Source organism: Microcebus murinus, chromosome 4, assembly GCF_040939455.1.
Source record: "Microcebus murinus isolate Inina chromosome 4, M.murinus_Inina_mat1.0, whole genome shotgun sequence".
NCBI lineage: Eukaryota > Metazoa > Chordata > Mammalia > Primates > Cheirogaleidae > Microcebus > Microcebus murinus.
Window position 1 is genome coordinate 88,363,681 of NC_134107.1, and position 14,145 is coordinate 88,377,825.

General features: G+C 37.1%; 1 protein-coding gene across 1 annotated transcript in view; it reads left to right on the top strand.

Annotated features, from left to right (window-relative positions):
- Positions 1-14,145, top strand: part of DDX10 (DEAD-box helicase 10) — a 258,945-nt gene that overhangs the window by 8,757 nt on the left and 236,043 nt on the right. Inside the window, exons 3-7 of the mRNA XM_012773746.2 lie at positions 595-725; positions 1,784-1,942; positions 2,974-3,094; positions 4,738-4,927; positions 13,523-13,649. Of these exons, the coding sequence (XP_012629200.2) occupies positions 595-725; positions 1,784-1,942; positions 2,974-3,094; positions 4,738-4,927; positions 13,523-13,649 (728 nt within the window). The remainder of the gene's footprint in view (positions 1-594; positions 726-1,783; positions 1,943-2,973; positions 3,095-4,737; positions 4,928-13,522; positions 13,650-14,145) is intronic.

A 14,145-nucleotide genomic window follows, 5' to 3' on the forward strand; every position in this document is an offset into this window, starting at 1 on the left:
GATTCTACATGTGAGATCATGTGGTTATTTGTGCTGCTGTTACTGGCTTATTTCACTTAACACCATGTCCTCCAGGTTCATTCATGTTGCAAATGACAGGATTTCCTTTGTAAAGACTGAATAATAATCCATTGTGTATATATACCACATTTTCTTCATCTATTGATGGACACTTAGGTTGATGTCATATGTTGCCTATTGTAAGTAATGCTGCAATGAACATGAAGTGCAGATAGCTCCTCAACATGCTGATTTCATATCCTTTGGATAATATACCCTGGAGTGGGATTGCTGGATCATATAGTAACTTGCTGCCTCTTCATATGTTTTTTCTTTCTTCTGTGCAAGTGTACCCTTGGTGTCTCTTTGTTCAGGTTCCTTGTTATAAAGACACCACAGTTGTGTCGGATTGAGCCAACCCTAAGGGCCTCCCTTTAACAAACCTCTTTCAAAGGCCTTGTCTCCAAATATAGTGTCAGGTACTGGGTGGGGGTTAGGACTTCAACATAGGAATTTTGGGAAAGACACAACTCAGCCTGAAACAACATCCTACAGGGATTTTCTAAAGTATCATTCTCCCCTCCACTTGGTCAGGTTTGCAAGAAGCCCAGTACCGTTTGGTAACGGAGATACAGAAGCAGACCATTGGATTGGCTTTGCAGGGTAAAGATGTACTTGGAGCTGCCAAAACTGGATCTGGCAAGACTTTGGCTTTCCTTGTTCCAGTAAGTATATTATTCATATTGATTCAGATTCTCTATTATATAATTTTATACCATCCTATGCTTAGATGCAAATAAATTTAAAAGAGTTGTTTTCACGTTAGATTTCCCTGGATAGAATGCAAACTTTATTACATGGGAGCCATATCTGTCACATTCTGTGCCATATTCCCTGGGTCCTAACACAGTGCTTTGCACGTGGCAGGCACTCAGTAACTTATTGAATGAATGAATGGTTGTGCCTTGGCAAGTCATTACAATCTAAGGGAAGTGGGATTCTCCCATGTGGTAGGTCAGAATGGTTCTTCTCTGTAGTAGGGCTGGTGGGAAGATGTTTCTGCTCTCACCCTTGTGAGCTTGCCAGTGCCATTTATATAATACTTGCCACCTGTTTAGTATAAAGCTGAAATATGCTCAGTTTAAGGAGCTTTGGGCATTTGTTGAATTTTCGGGGACATTGATACCTGTCTTTTACAGTAGTAAAACAGTAGAGCTTCTTAGAGGTTCACTTACATCTCAGTTACACAGTTGATCTCTTAATTTTTCATTCCTACAAAATAATTGTCTCAGAAAAATCTCATTTTAGTTTTTGTTCCAAATACTGCAAAATTACTTTTGTCTTAAATCCTAGTGCTTTTTTTCCTTTTTTTTTTTTTAAGCAATCTCTCTTTACAATTAGAGGATTCAGTCACTATATAAGTACAACAGCTATATAGATGAAAGCTTATTTTAATGTAGCTATTCAGAAAATGGTAAATATTTTTCTGTTTTAATGATCTGTGGGCTGTACATACCTTTCACTGATAGCCAGTCTTCTGATTGCATGGCTCTGGCAGCAGCTGAACTATTATGGGGCTGCTTTTCCCTTCCCTCTGAGTTGGGGGTAGATGATTCTGATGGATAGGAAAACAAAACAACATCTCTTCTTCTGGATTGGATAAAACTTGCGTGGTATGCCTTCTGCTTGGAAAGTTCCTTTTGATTTGGAGGGGCAAGCTTTAGATGCAGGTCAAAAAGCTGACTTCTCTAAGAACTTAACATGACTTTGCTGTTTTATTGAGGTGTTGGAAGCCCTATATCGTCTGCAGTGGACCTCAACAGATGGCCTGGGAGTTCTAATAATATCACCTACGAGAGAACTAGCTTATCAGACCTTTGAAGTTCTCCGAAAAGTAGGAAAAAATCATGACTTTTCAGCTGCTCTCATCATTGGTGGAAAGGTGTGTTCTTTTGTCCTTCCTCCTTCTTTAACTTATGTTGGAGTACGATGGCAGTTGACAAGGAGAGGTGACTTCATTTAAACAGACTGACCTCCTAGAGAGCCTCATGGGTGGTCGCACCTTGGTGTGGTCACTGTCACCTAGAGTCTGATTGTCAATTTTGTTGGACCAGAAAGTCTGTTTTTGTCAGGGTATCTGAATTAATTAGGCTCTCTGAGACAGATTTACTGTAAACCTATTCATTAATATCCATTGGGAAATACAACATTTCAATATGAGAACTAGTACCTTCTAGTAAGGTATCTAAGAGGTTGAATAATCCAGAACATTGCTATGTCAGCAGCAGAAGAAAGGAAGGTAGATTGTTTTGAGGAATTTTTATTTTAGGTTTTAAGACCTGCTGTTCAACTTTTGTTCTACCTTATAGAGTAATACATCTGGATTGCCTGTGTCTGCTAGAGCCTTCTCTAGACTGTGAGGATAAATACTTCTTGAATTTCTAAGCAAACATACACAAAAGAAAGAATAGTATCACAAACCCTCATGTACCTGTCACCCAACTTAACAGTTAACAACATTCTGTAGTTCTTATCTCAAGGAGAGTAGCTCTAAAATGTAGAGAGCTTAGCCTTTTTTTTCAGTCCACAAAGTGCAGGGAGTGGTGTCAGAGTCTGTTCAGTGCCACCAGGTCCTGACTGAGAGAATGGGAATAATTCCAGTTTTTAAGTCAGTTCTGACATACCCAATAGGAAATCATGACTTGGAGCATTCATGTGATTATTTCTTCTTGGCCTCAAAATTCTGGATATGATTAAGAATATAGAAGAACTCTGAGCTCTTTTGTCTTCACTTAAAGACTTTATTTAGCACGGAAATTTGGGTTTGCTGCAGATATTGAAGGGGGACGTTATGTCTGTTTCTAAGAGTATCTAAACTGCTATGATATGCCACATGCAAATGGTTTTTATAGTTTTGGTACACAGGCTGCTCAGAGTGGTATGTCTGTAATTAAAAGAAACAACTGTTTTCAGGATCTGAAACATGAGGCCGAGAGGATCAACAACATAAATATACTCGTGTGCACACCAGGTCGGCTTCTTCAACACATGGATGAAACAATATCTTTTCATGCTACTAATCTCCAAATGTTAGGTGAGTCTAATGAATTTCTAATGAAAAAAGTTCAGACTTAGGAGAGAGCTCTTATAAATTTTAATGATAGAAATTTTATGTTGGATAAATGTTATGATTAAAAACTGAGAAATAACTTACGTTTTTGGCATTTGGGCTATAACCTAGAGAGTACAACTAGCCTGTCTTTTTTTTTTTTTTTTTTTGAGACAGAGTCTCGCTTTGTTGCCCAGGCTAGAGTGAGTGCCGTGGCGTCAGCCTAGCTCACAGCAACCTCAAACTCCTGGGCTCAAGTGATCCTCCTGCCTCAGCCTCCCAAGTAGCTGGGACTACAGGCATGCACCACCATGCCCGGCTAATTTTTTGTATATATATTAGTTGGCCAATTAATTTATTTCTATTTATAGTAGAGACGGGGTCTCGCTCTTGCTCAGGCTAGTTTCGAACTCCTGACCTCGAGCAATCGCCCGCCTAGGCCTCCCAGAGAGCTAGGATTACAGGCGTGAGCCACCGCGCCCGGCCTAGCCTGTCTTTTTTTAATCAAAAGAACATGTGGGCCGGGCGCGGTGGCTCACGCCTGTCATCCCAGCACTCTGGGAGGCCGAGGCGGGCGGATTGCTCGAGGTCAGGAGTTCAAAACCAGCCTGAGCAAGAGCGAGACCCCGTCTCTACTATAAATAGAAAGAAATTAATTGGCCAACTAATATATATATATATATAAAAAAAATTAGCTGGGCATGGTGGCACATGCCTGTAGTCCCAGCTACTTGGGAGGCTGAGGCAGCAGGATTGCTTGAGCCCAGGAGTTTGAGGTTGCTGTGAGCGAGGCTGACGCCACGGCACTCACTCTAGCCTGGGCAACAAAGTGAGACTCTGTCTCAAAAACAAAAACAAAAACAAAAACAAAAAAAACATGTGTACTCTTATATATGAAATTAGGCACTTTAGTATTAGGTATGGACAAAACTTTTTTTTTTTTTTTTTTTTTTTGAGACAAGGTCTTGCTCTATCTCTGGGGCTAGAGTTTAGAGTACAGTGGTGTGATCGTAGCCCACTGCAACCTCAAATTCTTGGGCTCAAGCGATCCTCCTGCCTTAGCTTCCCAAAGTAGCTGGGACTACAGGCATGCGCCACCACACCTGGCAAATTTTCCTATTTTTTGTAGAGACAGGATCTTGCTTTTCCTCAGGCTGGTCTTGAACTCCTGGCATTAAGCATTCCTCTCACTTTAGCCTCCCAAAGTGTGAGGATTACAGGTGTGAGCCACTATGTCTGGCCCATTGCTGAGGCTTCTCTAAGTAATGCCCACTTCTGATAACTTCGAAAGGTCTAATTGGCATCTTTTCAATGAATTTTTTCTTTTTTGGTTTGGTGATACTGTCTAATATGTATTTTTAAATCAACTGTATTTTTGATATAGAAAAATTTTAGTGATAGAGTTCTTGTGTATCCTTCACCCAGTTTCTCCAGTGTTAATGTCTTACATAACTATGGTACCTTTATCAAAGCTAAGATTAACATTGGTACATTGTATACATTCCAGGCTTTATTGAGGTTTTACCAGTTTTTCCACTATTGTCTCTTTTCTGTCTTAGTATCCAATCCACAGTACCACATTGCATTTAGTCTAATGTATAGTAGTTCATTGCATTTTCCTTTTTTAGTTCTTGATGAAGCAGATAGAATCTTGGATATGGGCTTTGCTGATACCATGAATGCGATTATTGAAAATCTCCCCAAGAAACGTCAGACTTTACTATTTTCAGCAACACAAACCAAATCTGTAAAGGACCTTGCACGCTTGAGTTTGAAAGACCCTGAGTATGTCTGGGTCCATGAAAGAGCAAAATATAGGTATGTATTCTTTTCAATCAAAATCAATATTTTTTTTTTTCTTAGTTTAAGGATTTGATATTTTTCATTTATATTTTCTGAGAAATACGAATCTTTGTGTTACTGGATATGCAAAGCATAGTAAACATATCAGTTAAAATTACCCAAATTTTGGATATACTTTTAAATGTCAGAATAATGCAGCGTTTTCCAAAATGTGTGGAGGATGAATATTTTTCCATAGGATGTTAACCGATATTTTATCATTCACTAACTACCTTTCCATAATGAGGGGAGAAGGGATGAGATAGACAGCAAATGCTGGGTCAAAGTGAAACAGTTTACTTTTATTTCTCAGAACTTTAATGTTTTCTTGGACATTGTGATTGTCCAAAGCTGTGGAAGGTGGAATGTAGCTTGCTACATTTACCAAAATTATTTGGGTACAGAATCATTCTCTGTAGTAAGATTATGTAGTACTGATGTGCTCTGGAACACATTTTATCAAATGCATTAATATTTAGCAACATAATTTTCTGTTTAAAATTCTAGAAAATGCTATTTGTCTTGGTATTACTTAACACAGGAGAGTAGGGTGTGTTAAAGGTGTATGTTTGTGATATGCAAATAGTTGGGGGAAATATTTTTTAAATTGTATTTTGGTCTGACAATTGGAAGTATATATAACTGGTATGAATCATTGCAAACTTCCAAGAGAAATGTCTCCCAGTGAATAAAAGTTGGATTCTGTGTTGAATATATCAATACGAATTCAATTCTACTGTTATTTATCTTAAGACTTTCATTTCTTCTTGCTATGAAACGTTAGATTTGGAAAATGAATTGTGTCATCACAATGGAAAAATCTTTAAATACAGAAAATATGGGTATGGGACCCACCTTGACCTTGTTCAGAAGCTATTTAGGATTAAAAAGTCTGAGGGGGGGAGAGGCCAGGCTCTCTGCTTCTGGGTGATCCTAATGGGCAAACTTTGGAGATATTGAGTATTGGTAACTTTGGCTATCAAGAACTTGGGACTGGAATAGCAAGAGATACTTTGAGATATAGTTTTTTTCCCTGGCTTACTATAGAGTAGACATTGGTCTGTTTAAAGTTGTGTTGAGATAGCTATTGAAACTTTTGATAATGTAAAGACTGTCCAGGTTTTTTGGTTTTCTTTTTTTCCTTTTTGCTGTTTGCCTCCTGTGTATTTTCAAAATTCATTAGACTTAAACTTTTTCATTATTAGATGGTCTGTAAGACCTTTCATAACTTACATAAAGTAATTATACATATTTTTACTATCTAACTTTTGTAGATAAGAGTTGGTTATTTGTAGATCATAAAGTTTTAGAAAAGACTGAATGCAAAAACTTGGATATTTCACAAATGGTTTTTGAAACCCAGTTACATCACTTGTAAAAATGTGGCTTTTAGAAAATTTTAGTTAGACATGTAGTGACATAATTTACAAAACTGCAGGTAATATGATGGCTGGAGTACTCTGTAATTCCAAATTCACAGGAGACATAAAAAAGCAAATGCTGTTAGGAATTTTGCCTTTTCCCATATAGCAGCTTATCAGTGTGGTTTATACACCATGAAACATTATAATCAAGAATGTTTTAAGGTGTTAGAGAATATGTACTCTCAAATTGTGAAGGACTTGAAAATTAAAGTTTAGATCTTTCTGAAGTTGTAAATCAGAGAGTACTTAGAGAAAGTATGCCAGTGTTTTTTTTATGTTGCTATATGTAGACAACTGGGACTTCTAATTTTATGTTTGAAATAATGTGCTTTTGGGCCATAGTGACTTGCTGTTTTCCAGTGACTACAAGTTGAAATCTCTGGTGAATTATAAAAAATTTTAAATCTGAGATATTATGAGCTTATGTTATTAGGTATACACAAATACAGTATTACATCTATTAATTTGAAACATTAATATTTATAAAATGTTTTATCTTTACTGATACTTTTTGCCTATAAGTCTAGATTGATACTAGTCTCCATATAGCAACTTTATTTTGGTTAGTGTTTGCACAGTGAATTTTTTCCCATCATTTTACTTTCTATATTTTTTATCCTATGTTTTTAGATTTATCTTTTTGAGTAGCATATTGTTTTTATCTGGTATGATAATTGCTTTTGACATTTAATTTACCTGTTTTTATTTGGGTCCCTTCCTAACCTTGTTCTTCATTATCAAGTATTTTAATTTCACCCATATTTTAAGTCCCATAAATCACTAATACTGTTTGAAACATCAATATTTAGACTTATTGCGTAAAAATTTCCTTTTAGTGCATGTTAGTGAAACATTCTTTTGACTTTTTCTTTTAATAATTTTTTTATTTCCTCATAATATGGGGGTACAAATATTGTTAGGGTTACATATATTGCTCCTGCCACCCCTCCCCTACCCCACCATGCCAGAGTTTGAAGCGTGTCCAACCCCAGGTGGTGCACACCGTACTTATTATGTAAGTATGCACCCTTCCCCTCCTCCCCCTCCTACCTCCTGGTAAGTTTTTTTTTTTTTTAGACATTTTGGTTACATTGTATATCTTTGCCTCTCCCTAAAAAGGGTTAGAGGTAATCCCTTGCCCCCCACAATGCTTGCCACATCCATAAGATGTGGGTCTCCCCTCCCCCCGAATCCCTGGTGAACACTACCACTATTTGAGCACTATAGTTTTAGTCTGTCAGTACCAATTTGATGGCAGGTAGACGTGTAGCCCATTTTCCAGATCTTGTGTTGCCTCGCTTTGTATAACGGGCTTAGGCTTAATCCAGGATAGCATAAATGGTGCTAGCTCACTGTTTTCTTAGAATTGAGTAATATTCCATTGTGAGCATATACCACTAAAATTTTAGTTATCCACTCATGAATTGACGGGCACTTGGGTTGTTTCCATGACCGTGCAATGGTGAATTGTGCTGCCATAAACATTCGGGTGCAGATGTCTTTATAATAGTGTCCTATGTTCTTTGGGGTAGATGCCCAACAATGCCATTGCTGGTTTGAATGGTATTTCTATTTCTAACTGTTTGAGGTATCTCCAAATTCTTTTCCACAAAGGTTGCACTAATTTGCAGTCCCAACAGCAGTGTAAGAGTGTTCCTGTCTCTCCACATCCTCGCCAGCATTTGTTGTTTTGGGATTTCTTGATACAGGCCATTCTCACTGGGATTAGGTGGTATCTCATTGTGGTTTTGATTTGCATTTCTATAATGATTAGAGATGTTGAGCATTTTTTTATGTTTGCAGGCCATTATTCTGTTGTCTTTGGAGAAGTTTCTGTTCATTTCCATTGCCCATTTCTTGATGGGGTTGTTTGATTTTTTTTCTTGTTTGTTCTTTTAAGTTCTAGATAGATTCCTGTTATTAGACCTTTATCAGAAGTGTAGAAAGTGAATATTTTCTCCCACTCTGTATTATCTATATGCTCTAATGATAGTTTCCTTGGCTATGCAGAAACTTTTTAATTTGATCAGATCCCATTTGTTTATTTTTGATGCGGCAGTGATTGCCTTGGGAGTCTTCCTCAAAAATTCTTTGCCTAGACCAATATCTGATAGGGTTTTCCCAGCATCTTCTGGGATTCTTAAGGTTTCATGCCTTTAGGTTTAAGTCTGTTATCCATCTTGAATGAATTTTTGTGAGAGGTGAGAGGTTGGGATCCTGATTGCTCTTCTGCTTGTTGCTAACCAGTTTTCCCAGCACCATCAGTATACGGTAACCTAAGCTTTGATAAAGCAGACAAAAATATACAATGGGGAAAAGATTCTTTTTCTTTTTTTGAAGGTTATCTTAGCAGTTTTTTCTTTTCAGAGACATCTGTTGTACCCCAGGTTCCGTTCGTTATTTCTTTTAAAGTCATCTGAAATCTCTTGTTCCTTTGACCTCTGAAAATAATTGTTTTTTTTTTTCCCCCTTGGCAGGCAAATGCCATAAGTTCAGGTTAGTTTGATCTGGTCTAGTCTGGCGATTAGACTTTGGGGCTATACTGTTTCTGATGTGCCCCTAGATTTGGGGGATAGCCCTGACACATAGGACATAGCCCTTCTCAGGGTCTCAAGTGGAAGACTGAGGTGAGGTATCTACCCAGAGCCCTTCTACCTTGCCAGGCTCTGAACCTCATACCATTGAGAGACTGCCAGAATCTCTGTTTAGTTCTGTAGCTTCACAGTTGTTGCTTTTTATTTGTTTCTCCTCATTTTGCCTTATATATGTGCTCAGTCTAGAAGTTGGCATATTCTTAAGGGTAAATTGTATGAAAAAATTTAAGATTCAGTTTTTCTTGCCTCTAGGATCTGGGAGTGACATGTTTAGACTTAAGGCTACCACTTTTTCTCTCTTCTGTCTTGCAGTAAGGAGATGATTTGGTGTGGGGGGAAGTGAGGTTAATATAGGGGTTGCCTTAGGGCATTTCCATTTTCTCCTTTAGCACTTGCAGTCCAGGCTGCCTTGGCTGCTCTCTGGTGTATTTAATCTTTGTGTTTTTTGGAATTTATTCCAACTTTTATGGTTGCTGTTCTAGGTTAAAGGGTTACTCTGATATGAGCAGCTTCTTTATGGCAGGAACCACTAGATTTTTAACCTTTTCGTTTTAGCAGCTGATGGCTGATGGAAATTATTCTGGGCTTCATTTATTTCATTAGGGTTTACAAAATTATGATATTTTAAGTCTATCATTTCTCCACTAGCTTAAATACTTTCATATTAAACAGCTTTCCTGTATGAACTATGTAATTATATGAGATACAGTTCTTACAGGAAAGCCAGAAAACCAGAATCAATGCTTTATTCTTTTTATTGGCTTTAAGACTGAGTTGGTTCCCTAGCACTTTCTGAAAGTGAGTACTTTTGGTGGGTTTTTAAAAAAAATGTTTTTGGGGTTATCAAAATGAACTCAGATTTGATGATAATTAATGATAAATTAATACTATTTATTCATAGATTTAAACATTTTTTTTTACATCCTTCAATCAGTAGAAATTGTATTTAATACTGTCTTGCGTTGTCCCAGACTTATCTAGTAGGAGATGCTTCAAGTTGTTACCTGGATCCTTAAGACACATCTTGGTAGCCTTTGGACTGCTTGCTTTCTGGGCTTCTAGATTTATCTTAGATATTTCCAGCTCTTATAAAATCTTTTTAGCAGGATATAGTGTTTACAGATCATATGCTAAGAAGTGCTAGTGGGGGTGGTCATTTTGTTAGGCTTTTCAGTGGACAGACTTTTTTAGAGAGTTCATAATAATGCTTACAAATCAAATTTAGGATTATAAGGTTTTTATTCCGGCTCATTGTTTTTTCACATGTATATCTTAAGCCAAATGTCTTCATTCCTAAAGACTTTTATTTGGCAGTCAGTACATCTGAAATAGTTTCAGGAAAATACCAACATTGCTAATATAATTACTTATAAAAGTTTGATTCCTAGAAAAAGAAATGATTCCTGCATTTCTTTTCCTTAGCTATCCCAATAAAGATGTAACATTCTTTTGAGATAATTCCTTTGTCATTAAGCCATCAACTTGATACATATTTGGGCTCATTTGTTTTGTTTTCTTTTGTAAAGCTTCATTCTGTTTTGCTATAAACTTCTATAGATATGACCTATTTATTTTTTAAAGACTATTATTTTAGAAAAGTTTTAGGTTCACAGCAAAATTGAGAGGATGGTATAGAGATTTCCCATATACCCTCTATCCCCACATAGGCATAGTCTCCCCCATTAACAACACCCCTGCTGGAGGAGCACATTTGCCACAATGGATGAGCTGACATTGATGCAGCCTTATCACCTGAAGTCCATGGTTTACATCAGGGTTCACTCTTGGTGTTGTACATCCTATGGGTTTGGATAATTTGTGTCTACTATATGGTATTTTTTTTTTATTTTAGCGTATTATGGGGGTACAAGTGTTAAGGTTACATATATTGCCCATGCCCCCCTCCCCCCTCGAGTAAGAGCTTGAAGCGTGACCATCCCCCATGTGTCTACTACATGGTATTATATAGTATTTTCATAGCCCTAAAAATTCTGTGCTCTACTTCTTCATACCCATTTTTCTCCATTTATCTTTTTACTGTCATAATAGTTTTCTTTCCAGACTATCACATAGTTGGAATCATATAATATATTGCCTTCTCAGATTGGCTTTTTTTATTTTATTTTTTTTTGAGACAGAGTCTTGCTCTGGGGTAGAGTGCAGTGGCATAATCATAGCTCACTGAGACCTCAAACTCCTGGGCTCAGGGCATCCTTTTGCCTCAGCCCCCCTAGTACTGGGTCTGCAGGCACATGCCACCACACTGGGCTAATTTTTGTATTTTTAATAGAGACAGGGTCTTGCTCAGGCTGGACTTGAACTCCTGAGCTTGAGCAGTTTTCCCGCCTTAGCCTCCCAGAGTGCTAAGATTATAGGCATGAGCCACCGCACCCTGCTGGCTTCTTTCATTTAGTAATATGTATTTAAGGTTCCTCCATGTCTTTTCATGGTGTGATAGCATTATTTCTTTAGGGCTCAATAATATGCCATTATCTGGATATACCACAATTTATTCATTCATCTATTGAAGGGCATATTGATTGCTTCCAGATTTTGGCAATTAATGAATAAAGCTACAGTAAACATCCTTGTACAGGTTTTTGTGTGAATTCATTTTTAGCTCCTTTGAGTAAATACCAAGGAGCACAATTGCTATACCAGATGGTAAAAATGTTTGGTTTTGTAAGAAACTGCCAAACTGTCTTCCAAAGTGGCTGTACCATTTTGCATTCCTGCCAGCAGTGAATGAGAGTTCTTGTTGCTCTACATGCTCGCCAGCACTTGGTGTTACCACTTTTCTGGATATTGACCATTCTGATAAGTGTGTAGTGGCATCTCATGGTTTTAATTTATAGTTTCCTGATGACATATCATGGGGATCATCTTTCATATGCTCACTTGCCAGCTATGTGTCCTCTTTGGAGAAGTGTCAAGATTTTTGCCCATGCCTCAACACCCCTCCCTTTTTTTTAATTGTGATGTTTCTATTTTTGTTGAATCTGAGATCTTTGTATATTTTGGAGAATAGTCCTTTATCAGATGTCTTTTGCAAATATTTTTTCCCATTCTGTAGCTTGTCCTTTCATTCTCTTGACACTATATCACAGATCAGAAAATTTTAAATTTAATGAAGTCCAGCTTATCTATTCTTTTATGGATCATGACTTTGGTATTGTATCTAAAACCAATTAACTTCTAGTGTTTGGTTTGTCTGCTGCTCCTTTTTTTTCCCTCAATATACACACACGGGGCTGGGCATGATGGCTCACACCTGTAATCCTAGCACTCTGGGAGGCTGAGGCAGGAGAACTGCTTGAGGTCAGGAGTTTGAGACCAGCCTGAGCAAGAGTGAGACCTCGTTTCTACTAAAAATAGAAAGAAATGAATTGGCCAACTAAATATATAGAAAAAATTAGCTGGGCATGGTGGCACATGCCTGTAGTCCAAGCTACTTGGGGGGAGCTGAGGCAGGAGAATTGCTTGAGCCCAGGAGTTTGAGGTTGCTGTGAGCTAGGCTGACACTGCTGCACTCTACACAATGCAACAGAGTGAGACTCTGTCTCAAAGAAAAAAAAAAACATGGGTGGGCATATGTATGCATATATAATGTGTATCTACACCCTAATAAATGTTACCAAATTGTAGGTACTATTCAGCTATAGGCCTCTTTCCTTAACAGTGTATCCTAGAGATCATTTGATAGCAATATATGAATAGATTTTTCATTTTATTATGGTGGTATGGGTGTGTAATAGTTCATTCTGGGAGTTCCCTATTGATGGACATTGGGGTTGATTTTCATCTTTTTTTTTTTTTTTTTTTGCTAAATAATGCCATATATTTTTTGTGTATTTTTTTAACCAAAGTTTTGTAATAGAATCCTAAAAATAGCTTTATTAAAGAGAAAATGTATATATATTTCTCTCCAACATTTTACAGTGAAGTTTCAAACATGCAGTAAATTACAAGGCTTTTACAGTAGACACCTTATACCTATCAAATGGTAGCATCCATTTATTTGCATTTATCCATTCCTCTAACTGTAATCTTATTTTCGATGCATTTCAGAGTAAATTGCTCATATCTTTATACTTCCCCTAAATACTTCACACGTATCACTAATGAGTTTAATATTTGTACAGATTTTGTCTTTTGGTATAAAACTTACATACAATGAAATTTTACATTTGTGTTTGATGAATGTGTGTATCTCTGTAACTCAAGCCCTAATAAGGTGTAGAACACTATAAGTCCAGCAAGTTCTTTCATATTCCTTCTTAGTTGATCCTTGACAACCCTGCATTTTCAGAGGTAATCACTGTTTACATGTTATATTCTTTTGACATATAATGTATAAGAGATTTCAAATGTATTTTAAAGTCATGTATTGACTTCATTTCCTAATGATAATAGAGAAAGATTCTTTTTGGTGTATGCATATAGGAAATTTCTTTGAGATGTGCCACTATTAAAATTTTACCTTTTTTGGTCTGGATTTCAAAGTTACCAACATGACATGTTTTTAATGTTTCTTCTCCCCTTAATTCCCCAAGCACCCCTGCCACTTTGGAACAGAACTACATAGTTTGTGAGCTGCAGCAAAAAGTAAGTGTGCTCTATTCGTTTTTGAGAAGCCATCTGAAGAAGAAGAGTATTGTATTTTTCTCCAGTTGCAAAGAGGTATTGACTGCTTTGTTTTTTTTTTTCCTGAACTTATTCATGTTTGTCCCCTTTGAAATACCAAATTTCAGTTACGCAAATAATTGTAAGAAATACAATGCCAGATGTGATGAGAGATCGATAGCCCTTGTTGTAAAGGAATGTAAAGTCTCAGTGGATGAGACTTTAAGCTTCATGAGAGCAGAAACTGTTTTTTCTTTAGTATATTGTGCTAGGTGCTAACAATACTGGACACATAATAGCCCTTGATAAATATTGGTAGAATGAATAATTTTTAGCTAGGCTAAACAGAGGTCTTCATAATCTGACACTTACCCTCCATAAATATGGAACTGAATATATGATTTATTTCCATGCCTCATATCTTTGTTCATGCTGATCTTTGTTTGGAATGCCCTCCCCTCCTCCTTTTTCCCTAACTTTGGGGAAATACTTAATGTCCTTTACGGCTAAACTTAAATGTTACACCTTAAAGTCCCTTTTTGACGTTTCCTTT